The following is a 26,385-nucleotide window of genomic DNA, read 5'->3' on the forward strand; positions in this document are numbered from 1 at the left end:
ATTTATAGTGATAATAAATAAATATCAACTAATTCATTTTATAAATTACAAAAAATAGTTAAAATTCTATATCATCCTATTATGAACAATAAAAAGATTTTGCTTACTTAAAGTATCAAATGATGTAAAAAATTATTTTGGTGTTAGAAAAAAAAGCCTAATGGAAATTCACACTTAAAGTAAAGTCTAATATGTTCTCTCTCTATTAATTCAGATCTATGATGAAACCTAATATGTTTAGAAAGAAAAATATATCTTCCTTTTCTTTTTCTTAAGACAGTTTTTTATGCATTTAATCAAACAGTTTTCAACACATCAACATGCACACACTTGTTACCTATTAAGAAGATAAAAAGCTACAACTTGTTTGATTCCCTCAACTTACATTATTAACATCTTGCAAGAAATTAAAGAGAATAATAAAATAACAATAATTTTTTTAATCTTATTACTTTTAAATATTAAAAACCTAATTAAACATGTAAACCACTATTAGTAGAATTGTAAATAATAGAGCGTTTACCTTTCCAAAGTCTGCTATGACCTAAATTGCTTCAATATTGGTTCCATAGAGATTTTCATGATCATAAGCATACAAACTAAAGAAATTACCCATGTCTTGTATCTCTCTCCATTACACTTCGGTTAATAAAATGGTAATGAACTCCATTATTCTCTATGCCCTTTGATGCACATATTGTGTGGCTAACAGAGAATCCACATACAAATATTTTGAACAACTCTTAGGCATCAAAATATTCAAATAGATTTTATGCAACTTAAAAGCATCGAGTTTTGGAATGTAGAAATGCTACAAATAAATGAAGTATTCCAACCGTAGAGTATGTGTAGCTCATCCTTAATCAACCCTTAAAAGATCTCAAGGTTTAAAATACCAACCTCAAGAAACCAAATACTATCCTCCATTGTGGAACCCCTAATAATAATCATTATTTCATTTTTATTCGAAAGAATACGAAACGGCCTTTACATGGCTTTGGTTTTGTTCCCAGAACTGCAGGAATCACCTTAAAAATATTAACAGAAATAATTAATTTATTTTGGTATATGTTAACCAAAAACCAAAATATGTCTACACTTTACTTGGATTTAAGAAGACTTATCCTAAGTTTAGGGAGGTATAAGTTTAGAGATGCTTCAAAATTTGATTATCTAAAGCATATAAACAACATCCACAGCCTATCTAATGTTTTAAATATGTAAAACAAAAACCTTTCTCCTTCATGGCTAATGAAATGATCAAAATATCCGCATGGCTCTTCTTTGTAACTAAGAGTGATAGGAGTTATTGCCGACACAATCCTTAACAATTTGTGGCCTTGTTTTATTGAAACAACTTTGACAACAATCTAAGAATTGAAATTTAAAAAAAAAAAAAAAGTCTCTTAAAACATTAAATCTTATTGAATAAGTCTTGCTTGCTTTATTAAAAATTGTGACAAAAATAAAGCATTGAATATACATATTGCATAAACACCTTAATAGCACTATAAAAATCTAATTTTTATTATTGCTTGATTAGTTAACTTTGTTTATTTTAGTTAAGTTTTTTATTTTTAGAATAAAGAGTGATTTGGTAATTACACCAAATCCTTTTTATTATATTCTTATTATGTGTAAAGAGTAGATTTTTCCTTTAATTAGCTATTGTTTTTATTTTTTTTAATAAATGAAAATCTTGAGTTTTAAGGCTAGGAATATTCAATATTTAGCCTATATATTTTTTCATACAATTCTAGCATTGTAATAAGAAAATATAGAGGAATAAAAAGGTTTTCTAAATATTTGTTTATGGTATCAGAGCATGATCTGAACTTTTGAAATTTTACACACTCAAAGTCCAGATTGGCCAGTTGAACGGAGAGCTCAACATTGGAGATTACCTTTAACCTTCAAGGTATCATCCTTGACAACTTCGATGTATCCGAAAGATCAGTCCTTCAAAATACAAGGCATAAACTTAATGGACAAAACTATATTCAATGGTTATAGTCTATTATGATGTTCATGTGTGGAAATTGATGGTACCAATTTGATATCAAGTTATCCAAGCCTTAAAACATCTTCATAGTTTACCAAATAATTTAATTATTAAAAATTGATCTTAAAATTATTACAATAGTTTGGTGAGGCTTCGTTGTTGGATTCATTAAGTTTTTTATAAAAGCTTTTATTTATAATAATGACATTTAGAACCTAGATATCAAAATTTCTTATCTAAATTCTCCAAGATGTTAGTAAAATTTAGCAAAAATTTTCTTACATAAAAATTTACATAAAGATTGCTATTTGCAATATTCTTAGTAATTCCATCATCAGAGATTCAAAATCTAATTGTTATAAAAGTAATTTATTTTTAGAAATATCTTTTAATATATTGGTAAGATTTTCTGTCAAAGATTATCCTCCATTAGTTTGGTAAGATTGAAAATTTTATTTTATAAAAAATTCATTATGAAATTTACTAACCACTTAGTAGAATTCATAATTTAAAAATCTTTAAATCTATGAAAATCCTACAAAGTTTTTTTCTTTTTTTCTTTTTTTTTTTCTCATCACATTAATTCAATCATAAAATTAAAATAATAAGTAGAAAATAAAAACAAAAACAAAAAATTAGATTAAAAAATCAAAGAAATAAAGCCAAAAATATAAAATCAAAAGGGAAATCAAAATAAAAAATAAAATGAAAAAGAAAAGAAGAAAATTGCAATCCGAGTCAGGTTGGTGCACGGATACTCACACAAATCATCGAGTCATATGCAAGTTAGGAGTTCTTCAAAGCAACATCATTTTGGCTCAGTATAAAAGGCAAAACACTTTGATTTTCCTTAGAAACATCATACTTCTCTTTCTAACCTCTAAACATTTTGACATCTCTCTAAAAAAAACCCTCATCAAAAACTTTAACTTTCTCCAAAAACTAACCAAATTCCTAGATTTCAGCCTAAAAAATTTAAACGGCATCAAAAAATTCAAGCCAAATCCAGAAAACAGCCATTACGGATTCTTTCAATCATCATGATACCTACCAAAAAATTTACAAAAAACCCAAAAAGTATGCAGAGTTCAAATCCAACCTAGAAAAACTCAGAGTTTAACTAAAAATTCGTAGAAAAATTCTCGAAACATTAAAAATTTTTAGAATCCAAAATTTAAATAAAAAAGCTAAAAAATCAAAACAAAAAAACCCTAGCTCTAGAAATCAAACAGACTTTTAGTTCAAACCAAATCAAAATCCCAAAAAACCAAAATTCCAAAATAAATCCTAAAATTCCATAAAAATCAACCCAAAATAGAAAACTAAAAAAATTTAATTGTTACTTGCCCAAAATTGTTAATTGCCTTCCCCATGATTACATATTTTTATCTTTTATAAAGAGATTCATGCTATTTTAATATGGGAAAAAATCAATTTCTCTCAAATCTATGATTTTATTTGATTTAATTTTTTTATGAATTAATTTTTAATGATTTGGTTTTGCATGAATTAAGCTCCAAACTTTCCAAAGATTGAATTCAAAATTAAAACTTAATGGAAAATCCCACGTTTTCAAATTTTTTTGGGTTTTTTGACCTTTTCCCTTTTTTTTTTACATTTGACTAAAAAGGAAAATTAAACCAAAAATAAAATCAAATCAAATTAAATCAAAATCAAATTAAAAAATTTTGGGCTTTTACCCCATTAGGCCCAAAGCTTTCCAATTAGGCCCAATTTACAATCAAAAGCCCATTTTAATTTCAAACAATTTCTTATACAAAATGTAGTATCTACAGTTGCCTCTCTTCATGCATTTTCTGTGAAACAAGAATTTTACAAAGGTCAAAAGACATTCATTTTGTTCGGATCCAGAAAAAGTAAAAATTTTTAATTTGATATTTAAAGATTTACAATTTGAAATTTTAAGGGTTAGTCATTAAATTCAAAGGTTCACTAAATTTCAAAGATTTGCAACGTTCCATAACAAGAATTTAAAGATTTCAAGACTCCAAGATTTGCAAAAGATTCAAAAATTCACAAAGATTCAAGAATTACAAAGGTTTCAGGTTTTGCAAAAGTTTTAAATTTCATAAAAATTTCAAAAGTTCATAAATGATTCAAGATTCTTAAGGATTCCAAGATTCATATAGGTTTCAAGATTTGCAAAGAATTCAAAATTCATAAAAGATTTAAGTTTCGCAAATGTTCAAAATTCGTACAAACTCAATATTCATAAAAGTTTTAAGTTTCATAAAGATTTCAATGGCTCTTATATGATTCAAGATTCTCTAAGATTTCAAGATTCACAAAGAGTTGCAAAAGTTCAAAAATTTAAGATTCTTAAAGATTCTAAGATACGCAAAAGTTCTCAGATTCATAAAGATTCTAAGTTTCATAAAGATTCCCAAATTCAAGATTCATAAAGATTCTCATATTCACAAAAGTCCCTAGATTTACAAAGATTCTAACTTTGCAAAGACTTGAAAAATCGCAAAGACTTCAAGATTTGCAAAGGTTCACAATTTTTGTAAAGATTTACAAACACTTTAAGATTCGCAAAGTTTCCTAAATTTTGCAAATATTTGCGAAAACTCCAAGATTTGTAATGATCTTATGATTCGCAAGAGTTTCAGTTTCACAAATATATCAATTTCGAAAGAATTTTTAGATTCGCAAAAATTTTGTGTTTGTAAGAATTTTATATTCGTAAGAATTTCAAGTTTGCAAAGATTCTTCCAGATTTACGAAAATCTTCAATATTCATAAAAATTTTAGATTTGCATGAATTCATAGTCGTAAGAATTTTTGTTTCACAATAATATCATATTCACAAGACTTTCAAATTCATAAAAATTTCATACAAGAATGTTAAATTCCTAATAATTCAAATATTTGCATTCAAAAAAATTTTGTTAGTGATTCACATCCAAAATTTAAAGTTTCATATTTGAAAAGTTCATGGATTTGCATTAAATATTTCAAAGCTCATATCCATAATTCAAATATTCTCACTTGAAAATTTAGAGATTCACATCTAAAAGCTAAAGATTTTCATTTGAAAAACTTAGGGATTCACATCTAAAATTTTAAAGATTCACATTTCAAAAACTTCAGTGTTTTACATTCAAAATTTCAATAGTTTTTATTCAAAAAATTTTAAGGTTTCACATCCAAAATTTTAAAAATTCACATTCGATAAATTTTAGGGATTCATAATCAAAATTTCAAAGATTCTCATTTGAAAAATTTTAGTGATTATGCCCAAAGGTCTTAAAAATTATGGCTATTTTTTAAAGAAAAAAACTCCTTTAAATAAAAGCTCTATAACTTTAAATGTTTGGAATGTTTTCGTTGTCTAAAAAACACTTTATCATGAAAGATTTTCCTCATTTGAGGATTCAAATGTCAAATATTTCCTCCCAACAAAGTCAAAATCTTATATGCAATAAATGTTATGATAATAATGCAAATGCCTTCTAAATGATGCAAATAGATCAATCCAGATTCTCATTAAATGATGCAAATGCATGTCTTAAACTATAATTAGATGCCATACCATGATTCAATTGTTCAAACCATGATGCAAATGCATACCTAGACTATGATACGAATGCAATTATCAAAACAATGATCCAAATATTTACTAAATTATATACATGTACTTATTCAAATAACAATGCAAACACCATACATGTAATGTAGATGTCACTAAATCAATGCCATGAAATTTCAATTATGGTAATAAAGCTTTTAAGACTCCACCATCTTATATATTCTTTCTTAGCTTCTCAATACTAATAATCTTAGAATAAATTTTATCAACTAATCCATGTTATTTTATTCATCTAGTCATAACTCACAGGTTATATTGACTAATACATCACTAATTCATTATTGGGTCACTTCATTTGTGCCTTTCAAATTATCTTCCCAGGCTTCTTTTACTTTTTTTCTTTTTTTGCCTATGTCATCTTGGATTTCATTCAAAAGAATGAAAGAATCTTTTACAAACATTATCATTCATTTACTTACCATTAGGGGTGTAATCGATCGAGTTCAAGTCGATACAATATTAAGTTCAAGCTTGAGCTTGATTCGAATTCGAGACTCGAAACTTGGCTCGAACTCGATTGAATTTTATTTTTTCAGCTCGAGCTTGACTTGAGATAGAAATCAAGCTACTAAAGTTCGATCAATTAGGCTCGATTAACATATAAAAATAAGCTCGATTCTTATATTCGACAAAAGTTTAATTATTTATGTTTGAGCTCGAACTCGAGTTTGAGATATTTTATTAATTAAAATAATAAAAATATATTTAATATAAAAGCTTGATTAAGCTCGCAAGCTACTTGAGTCGGATATAAGAATGCTTAAACTCGACTCGATCAATAAGTCGAGCTACTCGAGCTCGAGCTCAACTCGATAATAATCGATTCGAATTTAAATTTTATTCAAATAGAATCCCAGTAGCTTACGAGTACTAATGTATCATTTACACCGCTATTTACCATTATTCTAATTCATGACCAATATGATTCAATCATAAATTTTATCAATTCATTAAAAGGATGCACATTTGCTAAAAAATGAAAGAAATAGGTATTTAATATCCAAAGGAAGTTTGGTCAAGAACAAATAAAGATGAACAAAAGCAAAATATTGTGGCTATTTAACTAGGATATCAATATTCAAAATAATAACTAGTCAAACAATTTTGAACTTTAACTCAAAATTTTTTCTCAAAAATACATTTCATTGATATTCTTGATCTTTGAACCAAACATTATCCATATCTTTGGGATCTTCAAATTAAGCTGTTTTTTCAAGTCTCCATTTTTACTTAAACCATCTTTTTTAGTTTTCATTTTAAGTTTTTCTTTTTTTTCTTTTTTCTTTTGCTTCCACATCTTTTTATCAACTTTTCTTTTCATTTCTCTATCCCTTTAATCCAATAGTGACATTTCGATTAAAATTCCAAACAATCCAATTGCAAACCTCTCGTAGTTTAATTCATAATTTTTCAATTCGAACAATTACATTTGATCAAAATAGACTTTTTAAGGTACATAATATAAGCTAAGGTGAAGGGTTATGAAATAAATAGATAAAATAGGCCCAAAATGCATTTGAAGGGTAATCAAACCAATGATCTTTTTTTTTTTTTTTACATAGAGTACTTTGACATTTTACCTTATCAATTTCTTTTTCTTTTTCCTTCTTTCCATTTTTCTTTCCATTTTTTTTTCATTTGTTTATTTTGTATTTTTCATTATTTTTTAAGAAATATTTGAGCATGAAAAGGCTTCACTCCTGAAATCATTAAGAATCTTCATTTTTTTTTTTATGAACAAGCTTCTCAAACTTTAACTACAGTGTGGGGGTGATCCTTGGTTAGGGTTTCTTGAAAAAAAATTTTCAATAGGCTCAAATGGGGTAGTAAAAGAGAATTTTACTTTTTACGTGAAAGGTAGAAGAAAGATGGTCATTTTTTTTTATCTCAAACATGAATACTCTTAATAAAGAACATTTATTGACCAAAAATAAAGATCATGTACTACATCAATTTCATCTTTCAATGAGCAAAATTTTTTATCAGATTTATCTTTCTTTATTCCATAAGCCTAATAGACAATTTTCACTAATAAATCATATCAACATGAATAATACTTTTAAAATCGAATCCTGAATTATTGTCATGATTGTCTAAATATTCATTATTTGGAATTTCAGAATGAATATAATAAAAGATATAAGAAGGTAAAATCATATGATGGTGATTTATATAAAAAAGGGAATGTCTTGAAAATGCATCATATTTATAACTTTTATTAAAATGATGAAAAAAATAAAATCTTAATACATAAAAGAGATCACTATTATAAAGAAATCTTAAAATGACAAGCAGTTTCAGTCAACTTTTTTATATACTTCCCAAACTTATGCTTTTGAGTGATCGAGCAAAGGTCATTATTAACATTCAGCTCCCCTAATTCATTGAAACTCATCGAGTTTACTTTGATCAAACTTTTGTACCTTATGCTTGAAAGCAAGGATAGTTTTTATAAAGTGACCCATATTCCTATTATGGCAATCACACGTGACATCAATATTTTACCATTTAAGATAAGGTGACTTCAATGATTTCAAATGAACTGGAGATACCAGATTATTCTTAATCAATTTGAGAATAGCTCAATATATGTCATGGGTATAGGATTAATGCAAGCTTTCTCTTGGTTGTTCTTAGACCCTCTCAAACCATTCATTTGGTTGTTAGGCCTTGAAACTAGTATAGTGACAAGACTAAGCCCATATGTAGCTGTTTAAAAGGCTGATTGATAAATAGATAGGTAAACTGGCTATAGAACAGGTTAGTAAAAAACTTGTGCAATACTATTGATAGCAATATAATAAGTAGGATAAATATGTTATGGATATTGAGTATAACTTCTAAACTGTTAGCCCTAAAAATTTATAGCTTGGGCTTCAACTTTTTTCTATTTAGGCATCCCTCTTTTTTTTTATATTGTTGGTCTCTCTTTCATCAAGCTGCCACTCTTGATGGCATTTTTTATAATCTCTCTTGAGATCATCATGTCGGTAAAGCTTTTTGTTACATTTCCTATCATATTCTCATAATAGGGTGCCTTCAAAGTCATAACAAACATTATTGTAGTCTCTTTTTTAGTTAGAGGTGATTGAGCTTGAGCAACCATATCTTTCTATCATTGGACATATTCTTTGAAAGATTTTATTACCTTTTTTCCATGCTTTATAAAGAAAAGTGATCAGAAGCCAAGTTAATAAAGTGATAACACTAATTAAAAAATGCCCGAGCAAACTCTTTCAAAGAGTGGATGCGGGTTTAATTTAGCTAGGTATACCACCTTACAGCTGAACCAGTAAGGCTATTTTAGGACATATGCATTAATAGCTTCTCATCACTGGTCTAGGCAATAATTTTTTTACAATACATAATGACATGAATTATTGAACACTTTGTATCGTCGTACTTTTTGAACTCAGAAACCTTGAATTTTCATAGGATTACAACATTTGAGACCAAGCAGAGGTTGGCTACATCCATGGAGCCATCAAAGTCTAAACCTATAATGATTCATAGTCTCTCTTCCAATAGGTTAATTTTCTATTCAAACTCTGAATCCTTTAAACTTTTAACTGCCTTCAACTTTAACTTTATCTTTTCTTTTGGATTATCCAAATTAGGACTTGAATTGGTTCTACTACTTTTTCAGTGAAGATAGAACTAATAAAACTTTAAAATTACCCTTAAGTCAATGTAGAAAGCATCTCAATATAAGTAAATTTTGTAGGAAATATGAATGGTTATAAAAAAATTCCCTAGATGGAATGGACGTAATATGGACCATAGCTAGAAGGATACAGAGGATCAATAACATCTTACAATGGATGGTCTTGAGGTTGAACATATTCTTTTATAGCTTTCCCTTTGTTTAGCTTGCTTAGTGCTTCTAAGATTTTGGTTTAACTCTCTTTTGATCTCTTCTTGAGCCCTCTTTAACTTTTCAACATGGCTTTCATTTTCTTGTTCAATTTGTCTAACTCAAGCTCAGGTATTATACTAGTGGTGAGTTGGTGGAGCTATCTTTAAACCTTGATTTATCACAATTATAGTGTGATTTAGAGTGATGTTTATGAAACCATCCAATTATGTATGAGAATGAATATAGGAATACATAAGAATGAATGCAGGAATGCATGAATGTAATAAGGAGGATTTACTACATAACAATTGTTAACAAAGAAAATCTTTATTGAATTAAAAGTTATTTATAACCAAATCTAATATTACATCCATAAAAAATCTATAATTTATTGAGGAAAGAAATCCCTAATTTGTCGATATTGGCTTTACATTTCATTAGAGAAATCTAGTAGTTCTTGGCCATGTACTCCCACTATTGACACCCTTGTATTTCATTCTTTAACCTTTTTTACTATGTCTTTGGCTTTGTAAGTAACCATAGTGAGTTAGTCAAGCAGGTAGTCCAACTGGTCCTACTTTCTTACATATGCCTTCTTTACTTGCTCACATTCTTCATTCACAGCCCCCATTTGTGTTTTAATTTCAACCATAACCCCATTCAATATTTGGATGTGTTTTATGCCTTAGAAAGAGCATTATTATTTTCTTGTAGCTTTGCTTGCAACTGTCCATGTTTTTTCAAAAGTTGGGTCAACTCTCAAATGTAGATAACTGTGTTGTGTTAAGGTCAGCAAACAGACTCTTTCATTCATTTTTTTCTTATTTAAGTGCTTAAACTTCCTTTTTTACCCTTTTATTTACGAGTTTTAACTATTCGAGCTCTTTTTTTAAGCCAGTAGAGAACTTTATCGGGCTCTTTATAGATGTAACTAAGATTTTTTCTTATTAAAATTGTTTTGTAGTAATTTCTTATGATAAATTTAATGATGTAAATGCATACATAATAAAAGAAAAAAGTTAGTATATATACAATACATACAAAGTATAATATATAAATGTATAATCAAAATAGTAATAAATGTCCCATTCTAACATAATGAAAGATAGGGCTCTAATTTAAATTCTTATCCTTAGGATTTATTTACATGCTAAAGGTATTGAATAAAAGAATAAAGTTAGGCATAAGTGAAGGCTAATGTTAATTAGGTCAAAAGATGCCATGAAAGCTAATGCTAATTAGGTGAAAGCTAATGCTAATTAGGTGAAAGCTAGTGAAAGCCATTGTAAATCTTTTAGACTTAGACAAGAGTAAAGGCTTTCTAACTAGGGCCACCTAAGAAAGTCAGCAGATCAGATAAGGAAGAAGGAGTCCTCTCAAACAGAAAGTAAAATGGTCAAAGTTTAATTTGCCAAGGTGGGAAGGAGTATATCAACTCTAAAGAATACTACAAAACTTGTAATGGCTTGTAGTAGGTCTACTTATGGGTAGGCAACTACAGTTGAAACTGGTTTATAAGAAAAAAAAATTAAAAGGGTTGGCCAAAAATCATTCTCCATAGAGCAAGTTTTCCCCTTATCTTTTTACAAAAAGCTACTCTATGGTGGCTTTGTCTCATTGTTTATCTTATAATTATATTATTCAAAATAATAAGAACTATTTGAGAGTCTCGGTTATTTATGAAAGAGTGATCAAAGATACTATGCAAAGAGTTTGAGAAAAACTTACGGGAGCAATTCCATAGCTATTTGTTATCTTTGGTAGACATGCTACATTAGTTAAATCTGTAACTTTAGCTCCCTTAAACTAGATTATGCATACTACGAAGCTTCATTTGTCTATTGCTAAAGCTATTGACAAGGAAAATAGAAATTTATTTTGGGAAAAAAAAAGTAATCAAAATAAGATTCATCTAGTTGTTAGGGCATTAAAGCCACCTATACAAAAGTTGGTTTGAAATTATCTTTCATTCTAAGGCATAACTTGTAACCATGTGCTTTATATTCACCTAGAGTTTGCTCTAAAAAATATAGTCATCCCTACCCCCTTACATTAATCCTATAAGCCTTCTATCCATTCTTGTTTTATCACGGTGGGAGAGCAAAACAAAATAGAAAAACTCACATTGGGTTTAGGGATAATCAAGCTCAAACTGATGACTTTCACCACATCAAAATGACATTCTACTGCTGAGTTATATTCTTTCCCTGCCCCTATCAAGAAATAGAACTGACTAATCCTAAGGTAAAAGATCAAAAAACTCAACAATGCCACTATTCTTGAACAACTTGGAGCCAAGCTTTCTTTTTTACACTATTATGAATACAAAAATAATAGAAAAAGTTAGATTTGATTTTCTGGGCTTCCTTTTATCTGGACTTGCACTTTGAGTTCTCTCTTACCTTATAAGGCTTTTTTTCGATAAGATGACTGAGCTAAAGATAGTAAGAGATCTTTCTCTACCCTATGTGACAAAGCTATTTTAATTATCCCCCACCTTAATAAGGATAAGATATTGATTTCTTTCTTTTTTTGGTATTCAAGTTTCCAGCCATTAATCTTACAACTGCTGGCCATCTAGTTGAAGTTAGAATAATAGTTTTAAAGGTTTAACAGTTTAAGGGTTCCCAAATTATTCCTTACATCATTGTCCATTATGGACTAATAAAGCACCCTAATCCTCGCCCATTATAGGCTACAACCGAAAAATGTTTAATTTATGTGATAGTATTTTACTAGCTTATGTGGAGATGAAGCTCAAGTGTAGAGCTCATGTTATATACATGTAAGTGAATGACAAATATGATTAAAAAAAGATAAATAAATAAAGCATAGACAAGGGAAAATTTTCTTAAATTTATTAAGTTAGGCTTGGATAACAAAAAATCATTTATTAGCTTGACTCTCAAATTTTCTTAATGGAGTCGCCAAACTGTTATAACATATAGATCTGTAAATCTATCGCTAGACTTGACTTTAGGAGTTATCACAAATCTTTTTTATTTAGGTATGATTGGCTACCTAACTAAATCTATCACATCTTAAAGATGGGCCACAAACTTAACTTAAGTATCTTTAAATGGTAGATTTTAGTCTACGAAACTAGATTTAGGTTCAGGAGTAAGGTTACGTATAAGAAAGGTTATAGCAGCCTCACAACACCAACCAAAAATATGGTACTAATTTGATTTCAAATTATCCAAGCCTTAAAACATCTTTATAATTTACCAAATAATTTAATTATTAAAAATTGATCTTAAAATTACTCTATTAGTTTAGTAACAGTTAAGATAATTTTCTTACCTCAGGAGTATTCATAGAGACTAGTATCCCACTTTGAAGAAGCTTCGTTGTTGGATTCATTTATTTTTTGGTAAAAACTTTTATTTGTGATAACGAGATTTAGAACCTTGGTATAAAAAATTCTTATCGAAATTCTCCAATACGTTCGTAAAATTTAGAAAAGATTTTCTCACCTAAGAATTTACATAGAGATTGCTATTTGCAACGCTCTTAGTAATTCTATTATTGGAGATTTAAAATCTAATTTTTATAAAAATAATTTATTTTCATAAACATCTTCCAATATATTGATAAGATTTTTTATCAAAAATTATCCTCTAATAGTTTGGTAGGATTAAAAATTTTATTTTATCAAAAATTCATTATGGAATTCACCAAATGTTTGGTAGAATTCATAATTTAAAAATCTTTAAGTCGATGAAAATCCTATCAAAGTTTTTTTCTTTTTTCCTCATACATTAATTTAATCACAAAATTAAACTAATAAGCAAAAAATAAAAACAAAAACAAAAAAAAAAAGATAAAAGAAATCAAAGAAATATAACCAAAAAAATTAAAGAAAAAAGAAAAAAAAAATAAAAAAAAAAGAAAAAAAAAAAGGAAACTTGCAATCCAAGTCGGGTTGATGTGCAGATCTTCACGCAGGTTAGTGGTTAGTGGTTCTTCAAAACAACATCATTTTTCGCTCACTATAAAAGGCAAAAAACTTTGATTTTCCTTATAAACACCATACTCTTTCTCTCTCTAGCTCTAAAATTCTCTGACCTTTTTTTAGAAAACCCTTACCAAAAACTTCAACTTTCTCAAGCAATCGACCAAATTCCCATATTTCAATGCCAAAAAATTTAAAAAGCATCGAAAAATTCAAGCCAAACTAAAAAAAACCCTCACAAACCCAAAAAAATCCATCGCAAATTCATTCAACTACCGTGATACCTGCCAAAAAAATTCAAACTTCAATAAAAAAATTCATAGAAAACCCATAAATTACCTAGAGTTCAAATCCAACTCAGAAAAACCCAGAATTTAACCAAAAATTCCTAGAAAAATTCTTAGAATTTTAAAAATTTTCAAAATCCAAAAAAAAAAAACAAAATTATCATAACAAAAAAAAATCTCCAGATCTAGAAATAAATAGAGCTACAGTTCAAACCAAATCAAAATCCTAAAAAAACAAAATTCCAAAATAAATCCTAAAATTCCACAAAAAAACCAAAAAATTTTAATTAGTGCTTGCTCGAAATTGTTAATTGCCTTTCCCATAATCATATTTTTGTCTTTTATAAAGAGATACATGCTATTTCAATTTGGGAAAAAAATCAATTTCCCCTAAATTTGTGATTTTATTTGATTTAATTTTTTTATGAATTAATTTTTGTGATTTGGTTTTGCATGACTTAAACCCCAAACTTTCAAAAGACTGAATTAAGAATCATAACTAAATGGAAAATCCCACGTTCTTGTCTTTTTAGGTTTTTTTACTTTTTATTTTTACCGTTCACTAAAAAGTAAAATTAAACCAAAAACAAATTCAAATCAAATCAACATCAAATTAAAATTAAAATTAAAATTTTTCGATTTTTACCCTATTAGGCCCAAAGTTTTTCAATCAAACCCAATTTACAATCAAAGGCCCATTTCAGTTTTGAATAATTTTTTCAGACAAAATAGAGTATCTATAGGTTATCTATTTAAGAAGATATAAAACTCAGAAGGATCTACGAAAATATACATTTTCAAAGTAAAACCAAGAATTTAAATCGATTTCAAAGGTACTTGAAATTCACATAGGTAACACCCTTATTGAATCTGATTCTATTGAACCTCTTAATGATCTTAATTAATCAATTGCTCTAAGAAAATGTATGAGATCATGTACTCAACACTCGATCTATAATGTGGTTTCTTAATTATGAACAATCCAACTGAGAAACACTTAAAAATTATGTATCGAATCCTACAGTACCAAAAGAAGAGTTTTAGCAAAGGGTTATTTTTTTTAAGAAAACATCAAGCCAAATGTTGAAATTTACATTAAAGCTGATAAGGCCAGATCTGTGATCGATCGAAGATCACTTATTGGTTATTATACCTATGTTTGGGGACATTTGGTTATATGGCGAAGTAGAAAGTAATATGTGGTGGCTAGAAGTAGTACAATAGTTGAGTTTAGCTTTATGTCTCATGGCATATGTGAAAGAATTTGGCTAAAAAAGTTACTTAGGGAGTTAAAGGTCTTTGCAGAAGAATCCATGAAGTAAGTTACCAAAAAATCCTATTCATCATAACAAGACCAAACATATGGAGATTGAACGTCACTTCATCAAAGAAGTTATAGAAGAAGGAATTGTTAGATTAGTTTATACTCCTACATGCCTCTAATCTGTAGACATACTCACTAAAGCTTTATCTCAAAACAACTTTGAGAATCTAAAATCTGAGTTAGATATGATTGACATCTACCACCCAGCTTAAAAGAGAGTGAAAATCTAATCTTCGTTATTGCTTGATTATTTGACTTTGTCTATTTTAGTCAAGTCTCTTATTTTTAAAATAAAGAGTAATTTGGATAATTACACTAAATTCTTTAGTTATTTTTCTATTATGTGTAGAAAGTAAATTTTTTCTTTAATTAGCTGTTGTTTTTAAATTTTTTAATGCATGAAAATCTCAAGTTTTAAGGCTATGAATATTTAGTCTTTAGCTTATATATTTTTTTCATACAATTCTAACATTGTAATAAGAAAATATTGAGGAATAAAATAATTTTATTCCAAAGGGTTTTTTAAGCACTATATACTTGAAAATGTTTTGAAATGCAAGTCTGACCAGGAAACTGGAAATTGCTTTTCTCAGTGTTTCGAATTTCTTGAAACTTGTCTTCAACCAGACTTTGAATTTTATCCAGGCTATTTGAAATTATGGAGCAAAGAAATTGTAATTCCCAACGATTCAAAGTAATCATACCAACAATTCCTTTGTTATACTTCTTCAAAATATTATTACTGTGGGTAATCATAAAATTATTGTCACTTAAATCTTTTTTTTTTTTTGTAAGCTTAATAATTAACTAAGCTTGAGTTGATGAGTGAAAGATATAATAATTGAAATTTTTATCTACATGTTTTTATTGTTTAAATGTTTAGTACTGATTAGTGAGGTTTGTAATAAATTTTTGTATAATGAGTTGGAATATAATTTCCTTAAATTGATTCTTCTTTTATGGAAGCTAAAAAGTAATCAAATAGTTTATTGAAACTATTGCATTTTAATACTTATATTGATGTTTGTTTTTCTCTCAGTTATTTAACATTAAAACTGTAAATTATTCATTATTTAATTACATATTTCGAAAATTAGTTAGCAAGTACTAAAATGAACAATCATCTTATAATCATTGAAAAAAATGCGAGAGTAGGAATTAATGAAAATTAATCACATACCTTCTGAGACAAAAAATACTAACAATAAAATCAAAACCAAACAAATCTAATTTATGTTCCTTGTGGGGACCATTAGATCCATATTTATCAGGAACCAGACCTTTCATTCCATCGGTATACAAGTTTTTCTGAGTTCCTAGTTTTGTTTTCCTACCAATATATAAATAACCATTGAATGAGAAAAGATTTTTCAATAAAATGAGAAAAGCATTACAGGGGTTACCTAATAGAAGATTTGCAACTAGAGGACAAAGATTCAGAATCCATGGAGGACATCTCGAGAATGGCACGATCCTGATAAAAAAAATGAAATAATATTTATAACCATCATTTCATTTAAGAAAAAAACATAACAGGATTTTTTTTTCTTTTTTTTTTCCTTGGTTGCATCGTCGGTTGACAGACATCCAACCTCAAACATTTTGGGTTATGAAAGGCGTCGGTCTACCCTGATAATTGCTAGATTGTTGAGTACTTGAAAGGGCTTGATTGAAACCTTACCCTTCTCTCGCTCCCCCCTTTCTGCCCTCTTTGTTTGTAGCTCGACCTCTTTTTGTTTTTTTATTTCTCTTTTCTTTCCTTCTTGAGTATTTTATTCCTTTCTTTCCTTCTCGATAACTTTGATTTTTTTTTTCTTGAACAAACAATGAAAATAATCAATTAAAAGAATCATGAAACTTTTGGCTTCTCAAAAACCTACGATTTATTTTAGGCTTAAAATCAACATTTAAAAAAAAATCTAAAAACTTAAAAGACTTTAGGAAAAAATAATTGAGAATGGATAGGAGGCAAGAAAAATTTTCTTACATATAATCATCTATTCCCAAATTATCCCTACCATTATTTTTTATGACATACATGAATTGGACAATAAATCAAAATTTGGGACAGTTTTAATAATTTTATTGATTACTAACAATGTGGTCAATTAATAAAATAATTTGTTAAATATCATTAAAATATCAATTTCCTAATTTATCCGCAATACTATTGGATTTATTAATATCTCACTTACAAAAATTTTATGACTAAAAATTAATTTTTTTCGTAAAAAAAAAGATTTATTTTTGTTCTTCGAACAGCGATTGTCAAGGGCTGCAAAATAACGCTACGCTATTGCGACCCAAAACAACTCTACCATCTATCTATCTATCTATCCGGACTTAAAATCAACGCTACGCGGATCACCTGACCCTACTTAACCCTCCCTTTGCTCCATTTTTCCCTCTTTGTTTGGGTTTTTACGGGGTCTCTCTCTCCCTTCCTCTTCCCACTGATTTCTCCGACACAATAAACTTCTGGGCTCTCTCCTCCCCTCCCGATTCAGATCGACCCGAAAAGTTAGCTTTTTCCGAAACCCTAATTTCTCATCTCTGTGTTTATTTTATTTTTCTCTTTCACTCTCACTGCTTCACTGCTCGATAACGCATGCTGATTCCTTCTTTTTCTCTTTTTAATAATAGGTTTCACAATTGCAAGTTCCTATAATAGCTAGCGCTTTATTCGCGATTCATTGAAGCATTGAGCACCTTTTTTCCCTGGTACATCTTCTTTCTTCTTTGTCTAGCTTTTTTATTTTTTGTTTTTAGTTTAAATAAATGAATCAGAAGAAAAAAGAAAAAAAAAAGTTCAATCGCCACTGAAAAATTGATTCTTTTGATACGCAAATAAATGGAAAAATGGATCCCAAGTTTGGTTCATGGCATCACGTTTACCGCATTTAATTTATTTTCCCAACGTTAATTCAAATTGCGCATAGATTCTGTGGAATTTATTTATCTATTTATTAGTTATTATAGTTTCCCTCTTTGTTTAATCTGCTTTCTGCTTCGTTTTCTTTTATCAGTTTTAGATCAAAAACCTGTGGGGTAAAGAACTATATAAACGAAGATGTTTGGTACAACTAACCGTAAGTTTTTTCTCTCACCTTTAATCTTCCTGCTAGAAATCAGATTTTGATTTGATTGGTTGAGTTAATGTTTTGATGAATGTATAATTGCTTCCATTCCTTTTTAAAACTGGAAGCTCGTGCTAGTAACTTTTATATAGGCATTGCGAAATTCGGAAGGTTGAAAATTAGCTTCGTTGTTCAAAAAGCTTTTTTATGTTGTATCCGTGATATTCACAGATTGTTATCTTACTTTTTTTAAGTTATTCTTTTCTTTTATTATAATTCTTTTTGGCAATTTTCTCTACTGCATTTTATCACAGCAAAAGTGTTTACTGGTATCCCAATAGTGCTCTGTTCCCTAGTAATGTTTAGTAGGTTGTATAGCTTCTTGGTTTGCTTTTTGTTGTAATATTTTAATTAGCAAAATTGTTAAGCTTGTTATTGGTCAACTATTTGTGTTTTGTCTGTGATATATATGCTTGTAATTTTTCTTTCGTGTTTATGTATTGTTGTTGTCTTTAACCTATGTGTTACACGTCATCCTTTTTGAGAATAAATTTGTTTTTTCTTTTTGGAAAACTAAGTTAATTGTTAGAAACTCTTTAAACAGCTTTTGGGCAATCATCAAGTAGCCCATTTGCATCCCAATCTGTTTTTGGCCAGACCAACAATGCAGCTAGCAATCCGTTTGCACCTAAACCTTCCTTTGGTAGTCCAACCCCTTTTGGCTCCCAAACAGGGGGTTCAATATTTGGGGGTACTTCTACTGGAGTGTTTGGTGCAACCCAAGCTTCTTCTCCCTTTTCCTCCACAACAGCCTTTGGTGCCTCATCATCTTCAGCTTTTGGAAGTTCCATGCCTGCTTTTGGATCTTCTTCTACTTCTGCTTTTGGCAGTTCATCATCATCTTTTGGTGGTAAGTGTGTCTATGTTTTTTCCTTTCTATTGTTATGACTCAGTTCTCCTTTATTTCATATTCTTTCTGTTCTAGTTAAATATATTAATGAATGGTAATGCCTTTTTGTCTTTTGGTATTTTATGATGCTTTATTCCTAGTGTTCTAATATCAGATACGTGTAGGTCATTTAGTTGTTATGCAAATACATACATACATACATGCATATATAAATATATTTATATTACAATTAGTTGCACTATAATATCATGGAGATGGAAGAATTTAGTGTTCATTAGTAAGAGATTTGTTTGTTTGTTTCAATTGTCATTAAGCACCTAAACATGATCTTGAATGAGAGCCATCTTTTTCATAAGGAGCACTCGCTATTTCTCATATACATTTAATTTGCTAATTTATGGTAATCTGCTTTTAATTATTTGCATGTGACTTTTTGGTCATTAGCTCTTGGGTAACTTGGTGTCTTTTACTCAGTTTTAAACTGATGACTTTTTTTTGGATAGGGCCTTCTGTTTTTGGTCAGAAGCCTGCATTTGGCTTTGGGTCTACAGCCACTCAGTCCAGTCCTTTTGGAAGCACAACTCAGCAATCACAGCCTTCATTTGGTAGTGGTATATTTGGTTCCTCCACACCTTTTGGTTCAACTCAGTCTGCGTTTGGTTCCGGTACGCCTGCCTTCGGTGCCACGAGCACCCCAGCTTTTGGTGCCACGAGCACCCCTGCGTTTGGTGCCACGAGCACTCCTGCGTTTGGTGCCACGAGCACCCCTGCCTTTGGTGCCACGAGCACCCCTGCCTTTGGTTCAACTGGAAGTCCAGCATTTGGGAGCACTGGAACTGCATTTGGCATGTCTAATGCCCCAGTCTTTGGAACTGGAGGTGCATTTGGGGCATCAAGCACACCTGCTTTTGGTACTTCCAGCACTCCTGCTTTTGGAACTTCCAGCACTCCTGCTTATGGAACTTCCAGCACTCCTGCTTTTGGAACTTCTAGTTCTGTTTTTGGGGGTTCAAGCACTCCTGCTTTTGGAGCATCTTCCACTCCTTCATTCAGCTTTGGGTCTAGCCCAGCTTTTGGTCAATCAACGCCGGCATTTGGTAGTAGTCCTTTTGGAACAACTTCATTTGGAGCTCAGGGTTCTCCTTTTGGTGAGCAATCAAGTCTACATGATTAATTATAAACTTTGAAGTTACTTGTACAGTTTAGGCAAAAATGTTTATTTTCATAGGCCTTCCACATTTTGAGTACAAGTTCATATCATATCATATATATATATATATATATATAATTAAATTCTTTTGAGTTCTCATGTAGGAACCCAATCTTCTGCAGCGGCATTTGGAAGCACTAGCTTTGGCCAGTCACCTTTTGGGGGTCAACGTGGGGGAAGTAGAGTAGCTCCTTATACACCTACAACTGAAGCAGATAGTGGGAGCGGTACACAGCCAGCTGCAAAGTTGGAGTCAATATCAGCGATGCCTGTTTACAAAGATAAAAGTCATGAGGAGCTGAGATGGGAGGACTATCAGTTAGGAGATAAAGGTACCTTTGTGTACAACCCTGAAAGTTAATCTTTTTTCTTTTTTGTGTTTGACATTCCCTACCCTGCTATATTAATTTGAAATTTCTAATCTTTCATCTTTTCTTGTTTGACATTCCCTACCTTGCTGTATTAAATTTGAAATTTCAGGTGGACCGCAGCCAGCTGCTCAACCTTCTGGAGGGATTGGCTTTGGTGTATCAACTGCACCTACAAATCCTTTTGGTTCTTCTCCAACATTTGGTCAGACATCTTCAAATCCTTTTTCCAGCACAAGTATCAATCCATTTAGTCTAAAACCTCCATCCTTTAATAGTACAGGTTTTACAACCTCGACTGCTATATCAAATCCTTTTCAATCGACATCATCAAGCCTTTTTGGCCCAACTTCGTCAACATCTTCAATATTTGGTTCCTCTTCCACTCCTACATTTGGAACCAGTTCATCTCTTTTTAGTTCGTCTGTCACTCCTTCATTTTCAACTTCACCATCTATTTTTGGTACTGGGGCAGCTCCAGCTACAACTCCAGCATTTGCTACTGGTTTAAATTTTAGCAGCAGTCAGACATCCCCTCTTTTCAATTCTACCCCTGCAATTGGGCAGACAAGCAATGCTTTTGGGCACATGACCTCTACGTTTGGACAGAATGCTAGTAACTTTGGTCAAACAAGCATTTTCAGCACACCTTCCACTGGATTTAGTGGGAATATGTTTTCGAGCTCTCTATCCTTGGCTCCTTCTAGTAACCCAGCTGCCTTCGGCCCAACTACTGTAAGTCACTCGTGAAATCTTTACAATCATTCTTTTCATCATATTTATGATCCTTAGCTCATGTCATTTGGTTATAAGATGAAGCTATAATATTTGTTGTTTTAGTCTTCATTTTGATCTAAGTGCTCTATTTCTGTACATTTTCATCATTCTGTTGTATGGTTGCAGAATTATCTGCATTTCTTCTTTCTGAACTGAGAATTCAAAATAATTGTCCACTGTTGAGCCCTGTGGTGCATGATTGATTGAAAAGTGGACTAGATATCCAATTTAATTGCTGATAGGATTCAGCTATTTGCTTCTGTATTATGTAATTAAGAAAGATCCAAATAAGAGTTTTTTTACCTTGCCGGATTTAGATGCCTAACTTTTTGTTGATTGAAGAGTCATAATTGATAATTTTACGAGGAAAGCTTTTGCATATCTAAACATCAGGGTTCGTGGGGACTTATTTAGTTAAATTCATGACTACTTGTTGATTGAAACATGTTTTAACTATTTTATGAAAAAAAATTTATGACTAGATTTATGATTTTAGGAGTTTTGCTTGTTTTAATTTGCAATAATACTCTCTAGGTTTATGAATGAGTCTTTGTGTAAACATGCATGCTTTTCTTACCTGTGTCTGAGCCTTAAGTTCAGAGTTTGACCCACTGTTTGTGTAGCCCTCTTTTGCTTCACCTTTTCAGACAGCTCAGCCAGCTCAGACCAGTGGTGCTTTCAGCTTTAGCAATTTTGGTCATACACAATCAGGTAGGAGAAGTTTTATCTTGAATATTATCATTTGAAGTTTGAGCTTTCTCTGATGGTGCTGACCATAATGAAGTTGGTGGCTTTATAGGTGGTGGATTGGGCATTTTTGGTCAGAGTAATATTGGACTATCGTATGTGTAATATCCTTTGGATTTTGCTTCTATTTCCACTGGGACTTGTACATATCCTTCTACATGCCTTCAAGCATATGCATAGCTATTACTATTTACAAGTATAATTTTTTCTTGTTCCTTTGCACATGTCTATGCAAAAATGTGCCTGAACAAGTTTTCCCCATGGTTATCTAAATAGTTATATGATTTATATTTTGGAGCTTAATCCTGCATGCTCTTCTGTTTGATAGGTCTGCTACGCAGAGTGCTGCTGTAGTACAACCCGTGACTATTACAAACCCCTATGGAACACTCCCTGCAATGCCTCAAATATCATTTGGTCGGGCTGGGACTGCACCATCTGTTCAATATGGGATTTCCAGCATGCCTGTAACTTTCTGACCTTGCTTTAGTTTTCAAGTTTGATCTTCTGTTTACTTGTTATAGATCATTCTCTCTCTTCGTGCTAGTATTAGCAATGATTTTGTTGTAAATTAAAATGTAATAGTATTAATTGGTTGACTTGTAATGAATTTATCAGGTTGTGGACAAACCTGCTCCTGTTAGAATATCGCCCTTACTGACTTCCCGATACCTTTCTCAAAGACGGATTAGGTTGCCTGCTAGGAAATATCATTCTAATAATGATAGCCCAAAGGTGAGGGTCCTATCTTTCATGAAAGAGTAACTCTAATCTGCTGATATAAAATATTATTACATTGCTCAGCCTATGAGATTACAGTTCTAACATGTGTTCATTTTATTTGTTAATCTTTATCTACAGGTTCCATTTTTCAGTGATGATGAAGAGACACCCAGCACACCTAAGGCTGATGCTGTTTTTATTCCTAGGGAAAATCCAAGGGCTCTGGTCATTCATCCCAGAGAAAGTTGGCCTTCAAAAGCTTCTGCAGAGAAGGCATCTCCATTGAAGGATGCATCTACTCGTGTGCAGGAGAATGGTAAGATACTTTTGAGTTCGTCTGCATTCCTTTGGTGGGACCAAGTGAATTAGTTAGGATCAGAACAACAGTTTATAGATAGGGGTGAAAGTGATTGCTTTGAAGCATTTATACTCTTTGCAGACTTTGTTTCTTCTGTGCATGTGCTACTACCTACCACCATTTGACAATATAAGGTTCTCAGCAATTGTCTCAAAATGCTATTGATGCTCAAGTCCTTGTTAATAGCATTTAACCTCAGAGAAGTCAGTAGTGAGAGTTTTTTTATTTTTTTTCTTATGTAATTGATTCCTCTTTGTAGTCTTTTGTATTTCTGTTCTCTTTGTCTCTCAAACACACTTCCACAAAAACACCCTTGGGTTATAGTCAAACTGATGAGCTAACCAAGTAATACCAATTGACCTAGCGAAAAAACAATAACGCCATCTCTTGTAAGAAGTCACTTTTCTGATGCCATTACAATATTCTTATTGCACTGAGAAAATGCTGTGATTTTGTTTTTAGATATATGAATTCATATTTACAATTTTTAATGGTCTGATTACATTGTTTTTTGATTGCTCGTCTGACTATTTGGAACATGCGTTTTATTTAGGTAAAATTTCTGATGATGGCTCCAATGCTGAGGATAAAGATAGTAAGTTGTATCTTTTACGGGAAATTGAAATCACCTTTAGTTTCCTATCGTGCCATTTTATTTAATTTATGTTGCCATTATTGTGTCTTTGATTTAGTGTTTTGTGATGTGAAACTTGCATGGGTTATAAAACATTTCTCCCTTTCTCCCTTGGATTGCTTTAGGAACCATTTTATCTCCTCAAGCTTTTCTTTTATGACTCTCTGCTAGACTGTCAGACAGAAATGGGTACCCCGTTGTCTATTTCTTTGGAGTTTCTGATATTCATATGGGACAAAGCAAAGCATTAAAGTAATAGTTTTTCCTTTTGCCATGATGATTCTTTTTCTGATAAAGATGATGAGTGTTTTTATCTGATTATAACTTTAAGATGAATTTAGGATCATTATAAATTTGTTTGCTGACATCTCTGCTACTGCTTAATCTCTTTTGATTGATATGATCATTGTAGAAAATCCAGCTGAAAATGGCCTTGTGAAGGAGCCAATTCATCCAGTCAGAGGTAACCAGAAAGCCAACGGAGTGAATGATAATCAATCTGCTCAGAAAGAGGACTCATACTTGACGCTCAGTGGCCATAGAGCTGGTGAGGCTGCTATTGTGTATGAGCATGGAGCTGAAATTGAGGCTCTAATGCCAAAGCTCAGACGGTCTGATTACTATACAGAACCTCGAATCCAAGAACTGGCGGCGAAGGAAAGGGCAGAACCAGGGTATTGTCGCCGTGTCAAGGATTTTGTGGTTGGGCGGCATGGTTATGGAAGCATCAAGTTCCTGGGTGAGACAGATGTGAGACGTCTTGATCTGGAGTCCCTTGTCCAGTTTAACAATCGTGAGGTGATTGTTTACATGGATGACAGCAAGAAACCTCCTGTTGGACAAGGTCTTAATAAGCCTGCAGAGGTAACACTTCTTAACATCAAATGCTTTGATAAAAAGACCAGGCACCAGTATACAGAAGGGCCAAAAGTCGAGAGATATAAGGACATGCTTAAAAGGAAGGCAGAGGACCAAGGAGCAGAGTTTCTGTCTTATGATCCCATCGAAGGAGAGTGGAAGTTCAGGGTCAATCACTTTAGCATGTATAAGTTGGAAGATGAAGAGGAAGATTACTCAGAAATGTGCTCTGTTCCAGATTGCTGGTAAGAAGATGGGGACACTGTTTGCTTCATGCCAAGTGTTGAAGCAAGAGATTGTGCCTGGTCCTAGTGTTTGTCCCCCCTCCCCATGAAGGGTTGTTTTGAATTGTACAGAAATTGCCAAATTGTGGTAATATTGTTTTGACTTTTGTGGTACATCGGAGTAACACTTGAATGGTTGTGTCTTGTGGTTTATTTTTTTCTTCCTGGGTATTGGTTTTGTTTTTGTTTTTGTTTTTCCCTCTTTCTAGTTTTTACTCCTTTGATATGTTACTTCTGAACTGTAATTGGAAAGGGGAGATGGGTTGTTAGTGCTCTTACATGAATCTTTGAATTTAAGTAAGTCTCTGTTCATGCTTTAAATCATACATAGGTAAGCATACATGTGGTTGTATTTCCTAATTTTTTTTTTTTTTTGGACTGAATATTTATATCTTTTCCGCTTGGATAATTTTTTTTTTTTTTTTGGATAATTTCTTACTTGGAATATTGATATATGGAGTATCAACCAAATATTTGTGTCTAAAACAAATTTATTTAACACCAGTGACATTAGCATGGAATAAGTATCATAATTGATTGTAACCGGTGAAAGTGAAGAAAGAATTTGTTATAAGTTGTGGAGAAGTGATGTGAAGGTTAGTTTAGGTAGACGTAGTAATTTCAAACACAACATAATGATATGAAAACAAAAAAATTGTATGTTTAAGAAAAACATTTCATGTTTAATCTTGTTATACGGGTACACGTTTAATATTTTTAATATATTTAACATATTTTTTATATTTATTTTATTTGAATAAACTTATAAATTTTTTTTAATTTTTAATTTTTTAATTATAATACCTAATTAGCTATTGAATATCATATAAAATTGATTTTAAACATTTAATTATTATACTCATATAATAATTATTATAAAATTATTTTTTATATTAATGATATAAAAACAATATAAATAATAGAATTAAAACGATACATCATTATTTTATTTTTTAATTTTTAATAGTTTATTATTTTAAATTTGATACTAAAAATTAATATAATTTTTTAATCTATATATTAAAAATTAAATATATATATTAAATGTGGGTATCAAATTTTTTTATACTTTTTAATATACAAATACTTTTTTATATTATTAATATATTTGATTTATTAAGTTAAAAATGATGAATAATTTATAATAATTTATTATTTTAGTTGTGTTTTCGTATATATTTGTATTAATCGTATTTATTTATGTATATCCATATTAGTTATGTTTATTTGTATATATTCATGTTATTCATATTTATTTTCATATTATGTTTAAATGAATTAATTATACATATATGTATCATATCGTATCGCATATAATACGTATAATAAATATATCATGTTTGTATTTAAGATTAAAATATGTTTTATAATTTATGTCATATTTAAATTTTAATAATTTACA

At 30.4% G+C, this 26,385-nt stretch overlaps 1 protein-coding gene across 37 annotated transcripts; it reads left to right on the plus strand.

Annotated features, from left to right (window-relative positions):
* The first annotated feature begins 17,448 nt into the window (after positions 1 to 17,448).
* On the plus strand, positions 17,449 to 25,307 carry LOC111289800 (nuclear pore complex protein NUP98A-like). 37 transcript variants are annotated; one of them, XR_016346468.1, is made up of 16 exons: positions 17,449 to 17,557; positions 17,681 to 17,758; positions 18,064 to 18,126; positions 18,719 to 19,024; positions 19,528 to 20,172; positions 20,339 to 20,566; positions 20,715 to 20,807; positions 20,886 to 21,337; positions 22,003 to 22,090; positions 22,164 to 22,221; positions 22,455 to 22,593; positions 22,745 to 22,861; positions 22,988 to 23,165; positions 23,761 to 23,802; positions 23,967 to 24,093; positions 24,254 to 25,307. XR_016346468.1 is itself a non-coding variant. In XM_089768212.1 (15 exons), exons 3-15 carry the CDS (start codon positions 18,108 to 18,110, stop codon positions 24,946 to 24,948), a joined length of 3,060 nt encoding a protein of 1,019 aa, XP_089624338.1. In that variant the 5' UTR covers positions 17,449 to 17,557; positions 17,681 to 17,758; positions 18,064 to 18,107; the 3' UTR covers positions 24,949 to 25,307. The 37 variants fall into 37 exon arrangements, 31 of the variants coding, with proteins under 31 accessions (XP_089624338.1, XP_089624340.1, XP_089624341.1 ...); XR_016346469.1 differs by having other exon boundaries at positions 22,179 to 22,221; XR_016346470.1 differs by having other exon boundaries at positions 20,357 to 20,566; positions 22,179 to 22,221.
* The last annotated feature ends 1,078 nt before the right edge of the window (positions 25,308 to 26,385 follow it).

The sequence above is a fragment of the Durio zibethinus genome, chromosome 11 (assembly GCF_047325235.1).
Source record: "Durio zibethinus cultivar Kanyao isolate XHJ-2024 chromosome 11, ASM4732523v1, whole genome shotgun sequence".
NCBI classification, from domain to species: domain Eukaryota; kingdom Viridiplantae; phylum Streptophyta; class Magnoliopsida; order Malvales; family Malvaceae; genus Durio; species Durio zibethinus.